Genomic DNA, 18,939 nt, shown 5'->3' on the forward strand with positions numbered 1-18,939 from the left:
GAAAAGAACGGGAGTTTTAGTAGTTGGTGGTTGTAAATGTGTGTGTGTGTTCAAGTGTGTGTGTGTGTTAAAATAAAGTATGGTTAGTAATAGAAGACAACATTTCTAAATTTCAACTGACACACATACTTTCATTCTGTTCACCGCACCACTTCAAATAATAAAAAAAAAAAAAAAAAAAAAAGAGAGAGGAAAATTATTTGGTAAGCGAAATGCGGAATTTCTTACTCCTCTCATGTTAAGTAATATATGACTCTTTAATAGAATCAGAAATTAAATCTAATATCCAAGGGGAAGGGGGGGGGAGGCGATTCAATATATACAATTATAGTAGATAAAAAACATATATATAAATATATATATATATATATACAAATATAAACTAAACACACAATATAACGAATTTTACTTACCAATCATCATCATCATCGTCTTCTTCTGCTTCTTCATCATCACTATCTCTAGTAACACCTTGTCTCTTTTTCAAAGCATCAGCTAATGATCCTGCTAATGAAGTTTCTTCTTGCTTTTTGGCCTTTAATGCATCAGCTAATCCATTTCCTAATGAACCATTCAGAGTTGTATTTGTTGTATGAGAACTAGTAGTATTTGTACTACTACTAGTATTAGTATTAGTACTAATTACATTACCTCCCGTGAATGTGGATGCTGGTGGTGCTGGTGGTGGAACAGTTTTTTGAACCTCATTTGGTGAACATTCCTTTAAATAATCAATGGGGGACCATCCTTCTTTAGTTTCATCCATAGTTTTAACCAACCCCCATTTCCCATTGATTTGGGTAACATAATAAATTGTATCTTTAACAAGAGGGATAGAACCAGCAACTGATCCATCATAATCAAACATAGCTTTATAAGTTGGGAATTTAGGTTTTACTAATGTAGGTGGTGGTGGTGGTGGAGGAGGAGGAGCAGTCTTTTTCATTGGAGGAGCAGGTGCTATTTTCTTAACCGGTTTACCAGTGTGACTAGTGGTGGTAGTTGTGGTGGTAGGTCTATTTGGAGAAGCAATTGGGTTATGAGCTGGTGTTTGTCTTTGTTGCGTTGGTGATTTCCCAATTGCAGCTTGTGCAGCGGAAACTTGTAAACTTGGAGCTGGTGGTGGTGCTTTTCTTTGAGGTTGTTGGGGTTGATTATGGTTAACAGATGGGATTGTTGATTGAATAGGATACGGTGTTTGATGTTGTTGTTGCTGTGGTTGTGGCTGGTATTGCTGTTGTTGCTGTTGTTGCTGTGGTATTGGATATGCTGGTTGGGGAGCCAGATAACCTGAATTAACAATTGGCGTTGGATGGTTATAAGTTGGTGTGGCAACAGCAGCAGCAGCAGCAGTAGTAGTAGTAGTAGTAGTAGTTTTTCTTGCTGCTCCTCGATTATAATATTTACTGTAATCAACTTTACTAGAAACACCTCTTGGTCTTTTAGGATTTTTACTACTAGCAGGCAACCCTTGTTTGACACTAACAGTACCTGATTTATAATGATCACCATTAATAGGGATTTCTGGACCTGATCCAATAATAAATTTGACAGTATGAAATTTCCCCGGTTTTTTTTGATATTCAATTGTAGGTCCAATTTTTATGATGATACCTGGATTCAATTTTTTCAATTGTGCCATTAATTCAGTTTTAAAATCTAAATTAATAAATACATCAGGTATAATTGGTGTTGGAGAATGTAATGATATAGCAATCCAATTATCTTGGAATGTAGATAATCCAAGATAATTTATATTATTTATTGGGATAATAAATTCTTTTTGTAATTGTAATCTTTTCTCCATTAATACTTCGGCAATTATATAAATTGAAGTTTTCGTAACAATAAAAATTCTTGGTAATCTTTTAGAAGAACGACCAAATTTAGAAAGTAAAATTTCCCCCTTGGAAGAAAATATCACTGATTCATTAATTCCAACTTGATTAATAATAAATCTACCATAACCACCACTTTTATAATTACATCCTAAATAATCACCCATAAATGCTCGTGATCCTAACATTGACATACGACGACGTTCTTTTCTACCTTGTAATAAATCATTACCATAATCACGGAATTGTTCAAATTGATTACCATGTTTTTTAATTCTCCAAGCATTTTGTATAGTTTTAGCAGCATCTTCTTTTCTTTTAACATAACGTCTCCAAGCTCGTTGAATTCTTGCTGCCATATTATGCCAATATTTATCTCTCATATCTTCTAAAGCAAATAAAGTTTCTGGAGTCTTGATAAATACTTTAGTTGTACCTAATTGATATTCTGATGATGGAATATGACAAGATTTCAAAATCTCTTTAACAGCAGAAATATCATCTCCTCGCCAAATATAATCACCAGCATATCCTGTTGTTGATGATAATAAATAAAATCGTTGAACAAATCGTTCAAAAGTGGAACGATAAGCAAAACCTGCACGTCTAATACGGACATTTTCTTTTAAACCCAAATATTTAATTTGATGTAATACTTGTTGATTATCATAATCATGAGGTTTTTTCGTTTGATTTGGTTTAATGGTTCTAATATAAGATGGAGTACATTGAGATAAAGTATCTACCAAAATATTAGCACTTTTTTTGATTTTATCCGATGCAGTTTCTGGTTTTTTTCTTGAATCAGTCAATATCGATAATAAATCTGGTGGGAATAATATTTGATTAATAAATGTATTTTTAGAAGTTGATACCAATTCTAATAAATCTCGTAACATGGCATCTTTATTTTTATCAGTCATACCAGCAACATCATAAGTTACATCACCAGCATAATGTTTAATAATGAATTTACCTCTACGATCTTCAAAATGACGATTACTAGCTCCCACCATACTTAATCTTTGAGCAAATACTTGATCAGCAGCTTCTGAATCAGCATGAGCAGTTTTAATGGAATCATTTAGAGCAGCAAATAATCCTGGTTGAGGTCTAGTGGCTTCAATTAAATCACACACTACTTTATTATTGAAATAATCAATTGGAGTCCATTTGATTTGTTCTTGAACATATTCATCTTGTTCAGCTTTCAATGTTAATTGAATAAAAATTTGTTGTAATTTTTCATTAACATAATTGATACAAATTTGTTCAAAAGAATTATGTTCAAAAATTTCAAATCCATAAATATCTAAAATACCAATTGTTTTACATGATTGTTGTTGATGACTTGATAAAGAAACATTAACTCTTTCTACAATCCATTCAAAAAGATTATTATAAATCCCTTTAGCAAGTGCATCACGTACAGCTGTAGCTTGTACAATATTTAATGGTGAATGATAAGTTGAACCTCGTCTCATTCCATGACTTGTTTCAATAGTTCTTTCAATAATGGCTTTTTTTAAAATTTCTGAATTAACATCCAAAAGATAGGCAACAAAATTTGTTACTGAATCATCACGAATAGTAGCATTACCATTTTCATCTTCAATAAATGAGATATTACCTATCCATAAAATCACCGCCAACATTCTAAATATATTATCTTGTTCTTGTTGTGTTAATCCAATGATTTTCATGGCATTAAGAGTGTCTTGGAAATCTTGAGCATCATCAATTCCATCAACATTAATACATTTAGCTGCAGAAGTATAAACATAAGTTTCTGGACTTTGAATACCAAACATTTGTTGATATTGTGGAGGACAATTTTTGGTGAATTGATAAAATATATGGAAATTACGTTCATTAGTGATTTGAGAAACAACTCTTTGTTTTTCTAATAAATAATTGGTAATATGAGCAGCAATTGGTTGATAATTATTTTCATTAAATTTAATTTCAAGATATTTCCCATGTCTACTAGAATTATTATTTCTTAATGTTTTAGCACAACCAAATGATTCTAAAAGTGGATTTGTGGCTAATACCATATTTTTAATTTTGGATATTTCAATATTATCTTGATCTACAGAAACATTAGCAATATATTGCATTATTTGTTTTGCTGCTTCAGTTTTACCAGCTCCTGATTCCCCTGATATAATGACACATTGATTTTCACCATATGATTTCAAATTATAATACATGGATTCGGCAATAGCAAATACATGAGGTGGTACTTCTAATCTATTTCTTCCTTTATATTTATTTAAATTTTCTAAAGTGTATATTCCTAAATCCCGAAATGGATTAACAGAAATTAACACATGACCAATATAAGTATAAATAGTATCATTCATAAATCTTTTATGTAAATTTTCATTGATTGCTTCATCAGTGATTTTTGATAAAAGAGTTAAATCAGATACACCCACTTCTTTCTTTTTGGTGATATCAAATTCAGCTTTCTTGATGCCACCACCACCACTTGCTCCACCTGAAGATTTGGCAGGTACTTGTTGTTGTTTTGTCTTGGTACGTCCACCTCTTTTCACAATAGCCATGATAGTTAAATGAAAATAAATGAAGATAATGACTAGAGGTGTATTAAATTGATGAATGAAATGTTGTTAAAGAAAAGAAAGAAATCTAAAAAAAAACCAAAAAAAAAAAAAAAAAAATTTAAACTGCGGTTGGTTGGTCGGTCGGTTGAATTTTGGGTTTGAGTTTTGAGAGTGTTTTCTTTTTTTTTTTTCTTGTATCAATGTCAGTGTTGAGAATTGAAATAAATCTGTCTCCATTTCGTTTCGTTTCGTTTCTTCCTCGTCCTTCCTTAACACTGAGATTAAGTCCGATTAAACTATAATTCCTTCATTTTTTTTTTTTTTTTCGCCCCCCCCTTTCCAGATCTTCCGTTGATTGGTATTTCACACACTCTCTCTCTCACCGCCATCATCGCCCGCCTGTCAGGCCAATCCTATATTTATCGACTCCATGCCGTCCAAAAATATATAGAAATTACTTAACATATGTTTTTATTACTATTACTACCACTACTAACAGTTGTTACAGTTTTATAATCATAACGCAGATAAACCAACCACAATGTAATCATTAAGAAGTTGGCGTTGGCGTTGGCGTTGGAGTTGGAGTTGGAGTTGGAGTTGGAGTTGGAGTTGAGTACATTACTATGACACATAAGCTGATTCCTTTAATAGTAGTTGTTGAATTCAATCATTTGGGGGGGCGATGTTTGCTCATAATAATATAAACCGGTGGCGATTCGATGGCGATTGAGAGTCATGAAAATCTGGTACTATGAACCATTTTAGTAATTGCATTTATTGGTTGTCTATGTGATTTTCTTTTCTCCCATTCAAGCCAGAACCCAGAAGCCAGAAGCCAACAGAGTAATGATTGAATTCAAGTATAATTTGGAAGTGGGTGTGGTTGTGGTGGTTGTGGTTGTGTTGGTGGTTGTTGTTGTTGATATAGTAATGTAATCAATTTACAATTAGTCCATAGAAATTAAACAAAAAAAAAAAAAAATCATTATCATTATCATTTTGTCTCTATTGAATATATATATATATATATAATTATAATTATAATTACTAAAATATCAAACACATCAAAAGAAGATATTTTATTCATTCTTTTCTTTGTATATAACAATATATCATTAATAAATAATAAATCACTTTAACCAAAACGTAAAACTCAAAACGCAAAACGCAAACCAAAACCTAATCACATCACATCACATTACAAAATCAATCAATAAATCAATCAATAAATCATTTTTTTTTTTTTCATACATTCATCAAATATTGATCACTATAAGAAGAAGTAGTACGAGAAAGATCCAGAATAAATTCACCATCTCCTTCACCATCTCCTTCTCCATCTCCTTCACCATCTCTTCTTTTTCTTTCTCTTTCTCTATCTCTTTTTCTTTCTCTTCTTTCTCTTTCTCTATCTCTTTCACCTTCTTCATCACTACCACTACCACTACAACCTTCAGAATAATCAATAAATTCTGATAATTCATCAAATGATCGTTTATGAACATTTGAATCTAAACTTAATATTGATGGAATATGAATGGTATTATGAAAATTATTATTATTACCATGATTATTACCATGATTATTACCATTAAATATGGTTAATGGATTAGTAAAAATTGATGATGATAATGATGATGATAATAATGATGATGATGATAATGATAATGATGATGATTTTTGTGTTCCTATTGCTAATAAACTATCATTTGTTGTCGAGTTGGAGGTGGAGTTGGTGGTGGTGGTGGTGGAAATAGAAGGTAATGGGGTAGATATTGATGACATTGGAGAACTTGGAGATGGGATTGATGAGGTGTATTGATGAAATGGATCATCTTGGATATTGTTATTGTTATCGTTGTTGTTATTATTGTTATTGTTTATTGATGATAATGATGATATTGAATGTTGTAAAGAAATTGCTGATATTTCTGTAGGAGGAGGAGGAGTAGTAGTAGTAGAAGTAGTAGTAGATGAAGTGGTTGTAGTTGTGCTCTTAGCTGCAAGTGGTGGTGGTGGTGGTGTTGTTGTTGTTGTTGTTACTGTTGCAGGGATTGTTACTGTTTCTGGGACTGTTTCTGGGGTTGTTATAGATGAAACATTATGTGAAAACATATCTATTGGTTGTTTAAATACAATATCTTTCAAATGTTTATATTCATGAATTAAACTCAATAAATGAGATTTTAATTCAATATTTTCTCCATCTATTATAGAAATATTTTTCATCAATGAAGGTAGATCATTAATATTAGTTGACAAATCTTCTTCTTTTTCTTTTTCTTCTTGTTGTTGTTGTTGTTGTTGTTGTTGTTTTAGTAGTTCCTTCTTTTTTTGAGATTTTTTGACATATTTTTTTTTAGGTTTTAATAAATCTTTATTAGAAATTGAAATGATATTTTCTTTTTGTTTTCTACCTGGTTTTGGTCTTGGAGGTAAAACCCAATCTTTTGAAGCTTTAATAATTAATGATGGTTGAGTTGATGAAGTTATTGTTTGAGAAATTGAAAAGGAATCATTAATAGATATTGTTTTCGATTCAAGATTATGATCCAGTTTAGGTTCAATATGATTTATTTGTGGAACAGTAGTAGTAGTAGTAGTAGTAGTAGGAGGAGGTGTTGTTAATGTTGAAGATGATGAGGTTGCAGCTAGAATAATATTAGTATACATTATTGAATCAAATATTTTAGAGAGAGAATTTGCTTGTTTAAATTTCAATATCAATTTAAATTTCAAAAACACTTGTAAATCTGGAAATATAGAAATATAGATATAAATAATGAAATGGGAAATATCAATGGAGTATATAAAATAAGGAAAACAAATGGAAAGGAGGAATGGGAAAGGAGGAATGTGATGGGATGGGATGGGATGCGATGGGATGGAAAACGATGGGATGCGATATGATTATGATTATGATTATGGCAAATGCGCACATGGGGTGAGGGTGAGGGTGGGGGTGGGGGATACAAGAGTCATCCTACCGGGAATCATCCTCCCCACTACCTCCACGCACCACGCACCACGCACCACATACCATTATACTAGGAATCCCACAAAAGAAAAAAAAAAACAACAAAGGGCAACAACACACCTTAAATTTATTTGTTCATTTGTTCATTTGCTTATTGCTCTCATTGCTCTCATTGCAATTAAGTCCGATTCGTCTCAAAAATCAAAAAAAAAAAAAAAAATTTCTTTTTTTTTTTTGTTTAATTTGATTTATTGTTGAAAATAATAATAATAATAATAGTAGTACTACTAGTAGTAGCACTAGTAATGTATCATGCATGAGTCTGCTTGTTCAATGGGGGGGGGGAGTTGGAAAGAAGAAAATAATAATAATAAGGTGCATTGAAATTCTGGAAGAATGGAAAGTAAAGTTTAGTTTCCCAAAACCCAAAAAAAAAAGCAATCAACTTGTTGTTCTTGTTGTTCTTGTTCTTGTTGTTGTTGTTGGAAAATTCATTTGAACAACCAATGATAAATTTGTGATTTTTAATCAATTTGACTATATTCCATTTCATTTCATTTACGGTAAAAAAAAAAAACAAAGAACAAAATGTATTGAAATATAAACATCAAATTACTCTCTGTCCCTATCTCTATCTTAGAACATTCCCCTCCGAATTATGGGGGAGGGAGGGTAGAAGGGTGGAAGGGAAATTGTTATAAGAAAAAAAAAAAAAAACAAGAATTCTATTATACATACTTATCATAATGGTAAATTCATAAGACTAGAATATTTAATAAATGGAAGTAGTAGGCAGGGAATAGGGAATAAAGGGGGGGAGGGAGGAAAATAAATTAGATAATCAATTGTAATTGAAAATGGCCAAAGAAAAAAAAAAAAGAAAAAGAATTGAATAATGAAATAAATATATATGAATATATAGTATTATAGTATTGGTAATAACAGGGAATAGGTTGTTGTTGTTGTGGTGGTGGGTGTTTTTTTGCAATTGTAGTAATAAATGGAATAAATACAAACTAAAACTAGAAAACAAAAAAAAAAATTTGTGAAAAATTGAAAAATTGAAAAATTAAAGAAAGAAAGAAAGAAAGAATGAAATTATATTTATATATATATTTATACAAGCAACATCTATATATATATATAAATATATATTTATATAATGTACATATGTATATATTAATAAAACATATGCGTTAAATAGACACATCAATAGTCCAAAAAAAAAAAAAAAAATGAATTTGAAATGAATGAATGAAACTAAAAAAATAAAAAAATTAAAAAAACGAAACGAAAAAATTTTTTTCCTTTTTTTTGATCATTGGTACACTAACTACTTAATAACAATAATAATAATATCTTTCTTTCTTTCTTTCTTTCTTTTGGTAATGGTGGTAATGGTGGTGGTGGTTTAGTGTCAGTGTCAGTGCTTTTTTTAGTGTGTGCAGACAACAATCATGTGTGTCTGGGTAAACCGGAATGATTGTTCGGAAGGTTACGGAACCCAATTTTTGGATATTCTTCAAATTATATTAGAGAAATTTCAGTCAGACACTTTTATTTTTTTCGGGTGTTTTTTTTTTTTTGCAATGTTGTATTTTTTATAGTTAAGGGAAGGAAAGTGAAGGGAAGGGAAGAGAAGATACGGAGTTTGTGTAGTTGTAGTCAACAATATCAAAAGTCTAACACACATACACACACACACACATATACCAGGTAATTTAAACAAATGACCTTCTTTCTTTGTGCTTTATTGAGTGAATGAATAATATTTCAACTTTCTTGTAGTTTAGGAAGAACAAAAACAAAAACAAAAACAAAAAAGGAATGATGCCTGTTTAAACAAAAGTCCAATGTTGAAAAAAAATTAAAAAATTGGAGGACAAAAACAGTCATACACCAGAAGTTAGAGAGAATCATTATCAATCCAATCATTGGGTAGTAGTACTACTACTAGTATTAGTAGTAAAGTTAGACAAAATCAAAATCCGGGGGTGGCGCGAGTTTGTCCGTGACAATTTTATAATAATAATAATAATAATGATGAATGGATTACACACATATATATAACACATACAGATTACTTACTTACTATGAATGTTTTTATACCCATATCTCCATGAAAAATTCAATTAAACAAGAAAGAAAGTAACCTATATTAGGTTCGGTAGTGTAATAGGAATTAGGGGTTTTGGTAGAGAATTTATTGCTCTCCCTCCATCCATCCATCCCTTCCAACGACACGACACGACACAACCCGACACGACCCGACATCCTCCCACCAAAAAATCGCGCATGTCCTAATGCCAAGCGGTATTTCTCTTTGCGCACGCATTTTTTTTTGTCTTTTTAACCTCCTCGGGTTAGAACCAAAAGTTTAGCCCATAATGGTCCTGGTCCTGGTCCTAGTCCTAGTCCTGGCCCTGCACACCAGCACAACAGCACAACAGCACAACAGCATATGAAAATTAATTCAAACAATACCAACTGCCGTTATCAGTTACCAGTTATCGTCATCGTTATCAGTTACCAGCTATAAATCATTTTCTTAATTGGTAGTTGGAATACACCAGAGGGTAATATATGGTCTATTCATTTAAAAAGTGTTAAGAGAATGTCACAGAAGTAAATTACACACACACACACACCCCTTCTTCTTCCCCCGGGGGGAGGACGGAGGGAGGGATTTAACAACAATGATATTTGGAATTGAATTGAATTGAATTGAATCAACCAACAAGTTACAAACATTAATAATAATAATAAGAATAATAATAAGAATAATAATAATAATAACGAACTAATATTATATACATTTAAAAAAAAAAAAAATTTTTTTTTTTGCTGTTAAATATTGTAATGTAATGTAAGAAAGAAAGAAAAAAAATCTTTCAACGTCTTTTTTTCTTCTTCTTGTGTTTTAATTTGCAATGAGGACGACAAAAAAAAAAAAAAAAAAACAGGGTGAATCTATGTTGCCCTTTTTCTTTCTTTCTTTCTTTCAATCCGTGGGAACTTACCAAATAAAAAGAGCTGCAAACTAACTTCTAAACTAATTGTAAACGAATATTATATTATATTATAATCTTTCCTTTCTTTTCCTTTCCTTTCCTTTCTATTTATCAAATTAGATATGTTAAACGATAGTAATTATTAATTAATACATCATTATTATTATGTGTGGTCTATCTATACTAGAAAAAAAAAAAAAAGAAAACATCTCAAATGAATAAACAGTAAGGCATTCTTTCATTTGCATAGCTTTTTATGTCACAGTCACAGTCACAGTCACAATTACAATCACAATCTTATAGTGGTTTTTTTTTTTTCTTGTGGAGTCCAGCCAACAAATAACAAATGTTGACAATATGGCCAAATTTTATTCCATTCCATATCATTTTATTCCATTTTATTCCATTTTATTCACGACCCAATCGTTTTACGTCCAAAAACAATTATACATTTACTCAAGACCAAAAAAAAAAAAAAGAGAGACTTATTCTGGAGTAATCTGTAAAAGTCCGCCAATTTTCTTCCCCATGCATACTTCCTTCTTCCACGGCAAAGGACAGAAAAAAAAAAAAAAAAAAAAAAAGAAACTAACAAAGAAAAAGATTTCTAAACCCCCCCCTAATATAATATAATATAATATAATATAATGTAATATATAAGAAACTAATATTACACAAACTATATTCACAGGTTGCATCAAATAAATAAGGATAAATAAGAACTAAGGACTAAAGACTAAGAACTAAGAACTAATTAAATAAATTAGTGTCTGATTCTGTTGGTTGGTTGGTTGGTTTTTTTTTTTTTGGTTTTGTTTTCACGATATGTGAGAGAGAGGAATCACCTACAACAGTTATTCATTGTCATTGTTTTGTAAAGTAATATATAATATAACTATAATATAACTATAATATAACTATAATATAACTATAATATAATATATGTTTTGTTCTAACGGTAATTCTTGACTTCTATCATTTGGGTTAATTAACCAGAATTAACCAGAATTAATCATTATCATCATCACCTTCCCTTTCCCTCTCCATCTCCCTGTAACAAACTTATTATTTGAGCTTGAGGTCTTGGCTTTTGAGCCCTTGAGCCCCTGGTTAATTAATATGTATTTGTTTATTGCCCCCCCCCCAATACTTCCTTATTTCTATTTCTATTTCCATTTGTATTTCTTTTTCTTTGACTCAAGGGTTTTCTATCTATATATCGATTATAATGATAATGATTAACCTTTTACCAACAACAACAACAAAAACACAGGAACCGGGGAAAAAAAAAAAAAACCAAATTTTAGCGGGCCGGATGGGTGGGAAAAATAATAATCACATAGTAATAGTAGTAATAGTAGTAGTAATAGTAGTAGTAGTACAAAAATTTAGGGATTATCCATGGCAATTCAAATCACAGACACAGACACAGACACAGACACATACACACATACACATACACATACACATACACATTCATACACAGAAGGAAAGAAGGAATTTCATCTGTAAGATTTAATAAAAAAAAAAAAAAATAGGCACAAAACTTAAGGGAAAAGTTTTTTTTTTTTTTAGTCATGGTTGGTCTTGGTTGGTTGGTCTTGGTTGGTTGGTTGACCATTCTTCCCCCCCCCCTCCCCCCCTTAAAAGTTTTAAACTCCAGATTACATAGTTTATACAACACAATCTTTCCTTCTTAATATTAATAATAATAAGAATGATGATGATGGTTGTATCATTAGTTATATATGTATGTATATATGGGGTATTACTTATCAGATCGTTCTTTATTTAAGGACCAGGACCAGGACTAGAACTAGGACTAGGAGACCACTTTCATCTATTAGAAAAATAAATAAATAATGTTAGCAATATTGACTATTGTTGTTGTTGTTGTTGTTGTTGTTGTAATCAACGTCTAATGTATATGTATGTGTCTAAACTCCGGTAGTCATTGCTTCAATTCGTTTCGTTTTGTTTCAATTCGTTTCAATTCGTTTTGCTCATTCATTCATTCATTTATTTATTTATTCTCCTTTTCTTTTCTTTTGTTTTGCTTCACCATATTCTTCTTCTTCTTCTTCTTCTTCTTGTTCGTATAATCATCTATACATTTCGGACTTTCAACATAAAATTGCCTTTTTTTTTTTAGTTTATAGTTCATGACTTCCTTTTCATTAGGTACAAAATAGATGTAATATGATACTTACTTGCATGTAAACGATAATAATAATTTAGACTTTATATATCTATAATATCTAACACAATGTATTGTAGTATTAGACCAAGAATAAAAAAAAAAAAAAAAAAGGGGGGGGAACAAAACCAACGAATCATTATTGTCAGATTAATAATAATAATACTAATAATAATAATAATAAGAAAGACTCCGGATAATATTTAAATTGAAACTTGGGGGCGCGGTTGGTGGGTGGGAGGGCGTGAAAGAGATAGATAGATAGAGAGAGATAGAGAGAGAAAATTGTACAGAAGAAATTCTTCCCCTGCCCTGCCCTGCCCGGGCAGAGAAATTTACCAAAAAAAAAAAAAAAAATGAAAACCTCATCATCATCATCATCATCATCCTAATTTCTTTCTTCTTTATTTTACTTTACTTTACTAAATTGGAAATTCATTCAGACACAGAAATCTTGTTTTCTTTCTTTTTTTTTTTTTTTCTTTTTTTTTTTTAGTCAACATGAAATCGATCGATGATTAATTAATTGACTAAATTGATTGACTAAATTGAATAAATAATAATAAATCTCTTTGAGGTAGGTCTGCCATCTCTCAAGGGACGTTCCGGAGGGAGTGAGGGAGGGAGGGAAGAATGATGATGATGAGTTGTTGTTGTTGTTGAATCATTTTTTTTTTTTTTTTTTTCCTTTTTAGAATTATTCTATACCAAAGAAAGAGAGTATTGGATTTATTCACTGACGATATACTTGATCTAGAAATAATAGGGGATACGGGGGGGAGAAAGGAGTAGTAGTAGTAGTAGTAGTAGTAGTATTTTATGACATGATTTTTCAATATTATATTATAATATTATTCTTAGTAAAAAAATGTTTTCTTTTTCTACACCAGAAGAAGAAGAAGAATAACTGGTTATAATAATAATAATAATAATAATAATGTAATTCTCCCTTTTGTTTATTTCGGAGTTTTCGGTGTTAATTTTTAACAACAACAATAACTAACAACAATAACTAACAACCCTCGTAAAAAAAAAAAAAAAATAAATTTATTCTACTTTATCTTTTTTTTTTTTTCTTGTTTCCAAACTCCGTCGTCTTCTTTTCATTATCAACTTTATTTCTTCCACCCTTGCTCCCCATACTATCTATCCATTCCTTCTCGGGGGGGTTTCCATTTTATTACCACCACTACTTACTACATATTCAAAGATTCATATCTTTTATCGTTATGTTACTTGATAATTAATTATTATTTATCAATGTTATCAATGTTATCAATGTTGGCCCCCCCCACAACACAACACAACACCACACAAAAACAGCAGCACGATCATTTGACCATTTCTATTTTCTATTTTATTTCCATTCCTTAATCCTTAATTCTATTATATTATTACTATTATTACTATTATTATTATTATTATTACTATTATTATTGTTGTTGTTGTTGTTGTTGATTTCGTCTTCGTAATATCCTTTATTATTATTGGAAAACAATAACTTTACAATTAGCCTAACTCATTGAATATTGGTTAATTTATTTAATCATGATAATAGTAGTAGTTTTTTTTCTTTATTACCAATTGATTGTTTGCAATTTCCAATAATAATAGATCAAATAATGAATCACCGATTGTTCCGAAGGGAAGAAGACGAGGAGAAGGAGGAAGGAAGGGATTAATTACTTTCTTCCTCCTTTTTCCTTCTTCCTCTTTTTTGATCCACTTAGTCCAATCTCAAAAACAATTTCGGTCCCCCCATCCCATTTCATCCCAAGGCTTTTTTTTTTTTTTTTTGGTTTTTTTTTACTTTTTTTTACTTTTTTTTACTTTTTGGTTCAATCAATTTAAACAATGAATTAAAGAGATACTTAAGCGATATTATCTCAAAAAAAAAATAGAACAATTATTATTATTTGTTGTTTGTTGTATGTTGTTTACCTTTTGGATTCATTCATGGCTTATTATTATTATTATTATTTGATTCTGCTTTGTTAGTCTGGTAGTATCTATTGTTTCTATTGTATGTATGTATGTGTGTGGGTGGGTGTGGGCGTGGGAGTGGGTGTTTGTGGGTGTTTGTGGGTGGATGATTTTAATGTCTGTTTAAATTCAACTTTATTGTTCCAAGATCATAGTTGTTGTTATCATTTCATTCTTTATTCCTTTTATCCGGAAATCCCGATTTGAATTTAAATTTGAATTTGAATTTGAATTTGTTGGTTTGTCATTTATGACAACCTAAGTTATTCTTCTTTTAATTCTTACTCTTATTCTTATTCTTCATTTGTAACAGCTGGTGATTGTCATAATTGACAAGGTGATGTTTATTAGAGATCAAATGTAATCACGAGATGAAAATTATGAAAATCATGAAAAAAAGAAAGTTAATTTTAACAAATGAATAACACAACAACAATCACACAGTGGTATAGTAAACCAAATCCTTCTTTTTGTTTTTTGGCAATTACCTTGTAAAACACCCAGTAGTAGAGATGGTAATAATAATAATACTTGTAATTCTTGGTTATAGTAATAATAGTTTGCAGCCAAAAAAAAAAAAAAAAAAAAAATTTTTTTGATTTGAAATTAACACACTTTTTTTTTTTTTTTTTTTTTTTTTTTTTTTTTTTTTTTTAAAGCCAACTATACAAAACTATACAAAAAAAACAAAAAAAACTATTCCATTTTCAATTATTATTATCCTTATTACTCTTATTGTTGAATTGGCATTGAAGTAGAAGGTTTCAAAATTTCTTCATCAACAGAATTAAGTTTCCAAGCTGAAGTAATAGTTTTAGGTTTAGTCAAAAATGTAATACCAGCTTTACCATAAAAATTCAAATCACCCAAAAATGATCCACGAGATCCTGTAAAAGAAAACATTGGTAATGGAACTGGAATTGGAACATTAATACCAACTTGACCAACATCAATTCTTTTAGTGAAATATTGAGCTGAACCTCCTGAATTAGTGAAAAGTGATACTCCATTACCATATTTATTATTATTAATCAATTCAATGGCTTCATCAATAGTATCAACATTAACTACTGATAATACTGGAGCAAAAATTTCTTCATCATAAGCTCTCATACCTGGTTTAATATTAGTTAAAATAGTTGGTGCTAAAAAATTACCTTTAATAAATTTTTGATCTTGATCATTTTTTGGTTTATAACCTCTACCATCTAATTCTAATATAGCTCCATTTTGAATTGAATCTTCAATAATTTCTTCGGCTCTAATTAATGATTCTGGATTAATAACTGGACCTAAATCACTAGTTGGATCAAATCCACTACCAGTTTTCAATAATTTAGCATCATCAACTACATCTTTAATCCATTCTTTAGTGGTTTTACCAACAGTAACTAAAACAGAAATGGCCATACATCTTTGACCAGCAGCACCAAATGCTGCACCATTAACTGCATTAATAAATGATTGTTTATTAGCATCAGGTAATACTACCAAATGATTTTTAGCACCTAAATTGGCTTGAACTCTTTTACCCAATTTAGAACCTCGTTCATAAATATATTTCCCAGCTTTATCACCTCCAACAAATGTTAAAGCTTTAATACGAGGATCATCAATTAATTTATTAACTGTATCATGTTTACCATGAACAATATTAAGAACACCAGGAGGAATACCAGCTTTTTTAACCAATTCACAAATAATCATTGCTGCACCAGGGACCCGTTCACTTGGTTTAATAACAGCAGTATTACCAGTGACCAATATTAAAGGTAATGACCATAATGGAACCATAGCAGGGAAATTAAATGGACAAATAGATCCAATAACTCCTAAAGGTTCTCTAATCATTTTTGTTTCCATATCAGTGGCAACTTCTAATGATTCACCTTTTAAATCATTAGTAATATTACAAGCAGCTTCAGCAACTTGTAATCCACGTAAAACATCACCTTTAGCATCAATAAAAGTTTTACCTTGTTCTAAAACAATCATTGAAGCAATACGATCCATATTTTCTCGTAATAATTGAACAAATTTAAAAGCAATTCCTTGACGTTTAATAATACTAGTATCTTTCCATGAAGGAAATGATTTATGAGCAGATTCAATTGCATCTTCTAATTCTTCTGGTGTTGATTGTGGAACTTTAGAAACAATATTATTGGTAGCAGGATCATGAATATCAAACCAAATATTGGATTCTGATTTAATAAATTCATTATTAACAAAACTTGGAGTTAAATATGGTTCATCATTAACAGTAGTATGTCCCTTTGGATAATCAGTAGTAGTTGATGATAAAGTAATAATAGATTTATTTCTAATAGAAATTTTGGTGGAAACAACAATATTGGTCATATTTTTATTAATGGTAGATTTATTCTTTAAAATAACACGTGATAACATGGTGTATAAATAATGATTTCTAATTTGTGGGGAGTGTTTAAAAAAAAAAAAAAAAAAGAATTATAGAACTCTCTCCCTCAAGTAGTCGTAGTAGTAGTGGTGTTGATAATAATAATACTACTACTAATAATAATAATAAACTACCGTGACTGTTAGTTTATGTGGGAAGTTTGAATATAATAAGTATATCAATATTATCCTTATTAGTAAAAGATAATATATTAAACTAGTGGTGGGGTGTGGTGGGGTGGTGGGGCCAATTGAAAACTAAAGAAGAAATTGAAATTTTCAGTGAACTTGAACTTGTACTTAAACTTGAACTTGAACTTGAACTTGTACTTGAATTTGAATTTGAATTTGAATTTGAATAAAGAAAAAAGACAAATTTGGTGATCTTTATAGAAATTAGTAAAAATTGAAAAAAAAAAAAAGAACAAGAAAAAGAAAAAGAAAAAGAAAAAGAAAATGTTGAAGTTAAAACTTCTTCTTCTTCCCAGCGGCTGTTTGGATAATTGGCGGTATTATTAGTTAGTAGCAGTAGTTGTTCCTATTTATTATTATTGTTGGTGGTTTGTTGATGGAAAAGTTGACAGTGTAGGATAACGAAATCCTATTTCCTGTATATAAACCAGTAGGGCTTTCTTTCTTTCCTTTTTTTTTTTTTTTGCGGGGCAACCATAATCCACCCTCCCACCCTCCCACCCACCAACGCAAAAAAAAATATCTACAATGCTCGGTATTAAATCCAAGTAACCATGGATATTGTTAATTACCCACTGGTACTATTACTACTACTACTAACCATTAATTTAAAAACCTCGAAACAAATTTATTAAACAATTGCAACCATAATCAGATTAAAATAAACTTAAAAAGTGAAAGTGTTTTTCTCCCCCCCTTCCCCCCTCTTTATACACCTCTTCTGTCTAACAAAATTCTAAACTTAACCTACTGATACTTTGGTAGGTGTATTTATGACCCGCCAATATACTGTAATAACCGAGCAATAACAAAACTCTAACACTGATAACTTTCTTTCTTACTTATTTACTTACTTATTTACTTACTTACTTACTATACTTCTGGGCTGTTTTTTTTTTTTTTTTTAGTTGGGCTCCATGCATATTATGTTTCTAAAACCTACATTAGTATTGTCAGTCATTTTTAGTTATTTATTGAACAAGTACTACCATTTGGTTTCTTCACATGAATGAAATGGCAAAAATTTGCTTGAATGTTTGCATCGATTGCCGCTTATTATTCTTGGTAATAACCGCCGCCCCACGAACCACCACCACCACAAAAAAAAAAAAAAAAAATGGCCCAGATCTCCAGATCTCAATCTCTCTCATTCTCTTATTATCTTTTATCTTATCACACGCATTGTCAACAAATTTACACGTCCCTGGGACTGCAAAGCTTATGAAATAATTCGTTGCGCCACACTGAGTGGGTGGTGGTGGTGGTAGTGTACCGGATAGGTGGACCCGCGTTAAGACACCAGAAATGGACAGCAACAACAACAACAACAACAACTCCTGAACCGGAGATCTCCCCGCCCCACCCCCCGCTCCGATCTTGCTTTCTTTTTCTTTTTTTTTTTTTTTGCGTATCATTGAATCAATAAAGTCCCCGACTATTTATCCTGATGTTGGTGTTATCTTGAATAATTCCATTTGCATATTTGCATTGATTACTTCCAACTGTGATCCTTTGACAAATGCGATCAAAGATGTCAATATAATTGTATTCAACCCCCATTCCATTGGTTGGACTCTTCTTGGCGTCCTCATTAATGAGTATTTGATAATGGAAAATTCGTCCACCAAAGTAGTGAATTTAATGGGTAAATAATTCGTAGATTCAGATTTGATAAAAAAGGGCATTTTTTTTTTTTAAAATCTAGTGTCGAGAAATATTTTGGATTGAGTAAACAGTGATCTTTATTGTT

At 30.7% G+C, this 18,939-nt stretch overlaps 3 protein-coding genes across 3 annotated transcripts; all 3 read right to left on the reverse strand. All coding sequences in view use genetic code 12, as the record gives it.

Moving 5' to 3' along the window:
- Positions 1–409: 409 nt before the first annotated feature.
- CD36_44720 (myosin, putative) lies at positions 410–4,408 on the reverse strand (the record flags this gene model as incomplete). Its single annotated transcript, XM_002420079.1, has 1 exon — positions 410–4,408. One exon carries the CDS (start codon positions 4,406–4,408, stop codon positions 410–412), a length of 3,999 nt encoding a protein of 1,332 aa, XP_002420124.1.
- A 1,248-nt stretch (positions 4,409–5,656) lies between these two features.
- On the reverse strand, positions 5,657–7,084 carry CD36_44730 (conserved hypothetical protein; the record flags this gene model as incomplete). Its single annotated transcript, XM_002420080.1, has 1 exon — positions 5,657–7,084. One exon carries the CDS (start codon positions 7,082–7,084, stop codon positions 5,657–5,659), a length of 1,428 nt encoding a protein of 475 aa, XP_002420125.1.
- An 8,227-nt stretch (positions 7,085–15,311) lies between these two features.
- Positions 15,312–16,988, reverse strand: CD36_44770 (malonate-semialdehyde dehydrogenase [acylating], putative; the record flags this gene model as incomplete). Its single annotated transcript, XM_002420081.1, has 1 exon — positions 15,312–16,988. One exon carries the CDS (start codon positions 16,986–16,988, stop codon positions 15,312–15,314), a length of 1,677 nt encoding a protein of 558 aa, XP_002420126.1.
- Between the last annotated feature and the right edge of the window lie 1,951 nt (positions 16,989–18,939).

The sequence above is a fragment of the Candida dubliniensis genome, chromosome 4 (assembly GCF_000026945.1).
Source record: "Candida dubliniensis CD36 chromosome 4, complete sequence".
Taxonomy (NCBI): domain Eukaryota; kingdom Fungi; phylum Ascomycota; class Pichiomycetes; order Serinales; family Debaryomycetaceae; genus Candida; species Candida dubliniensis.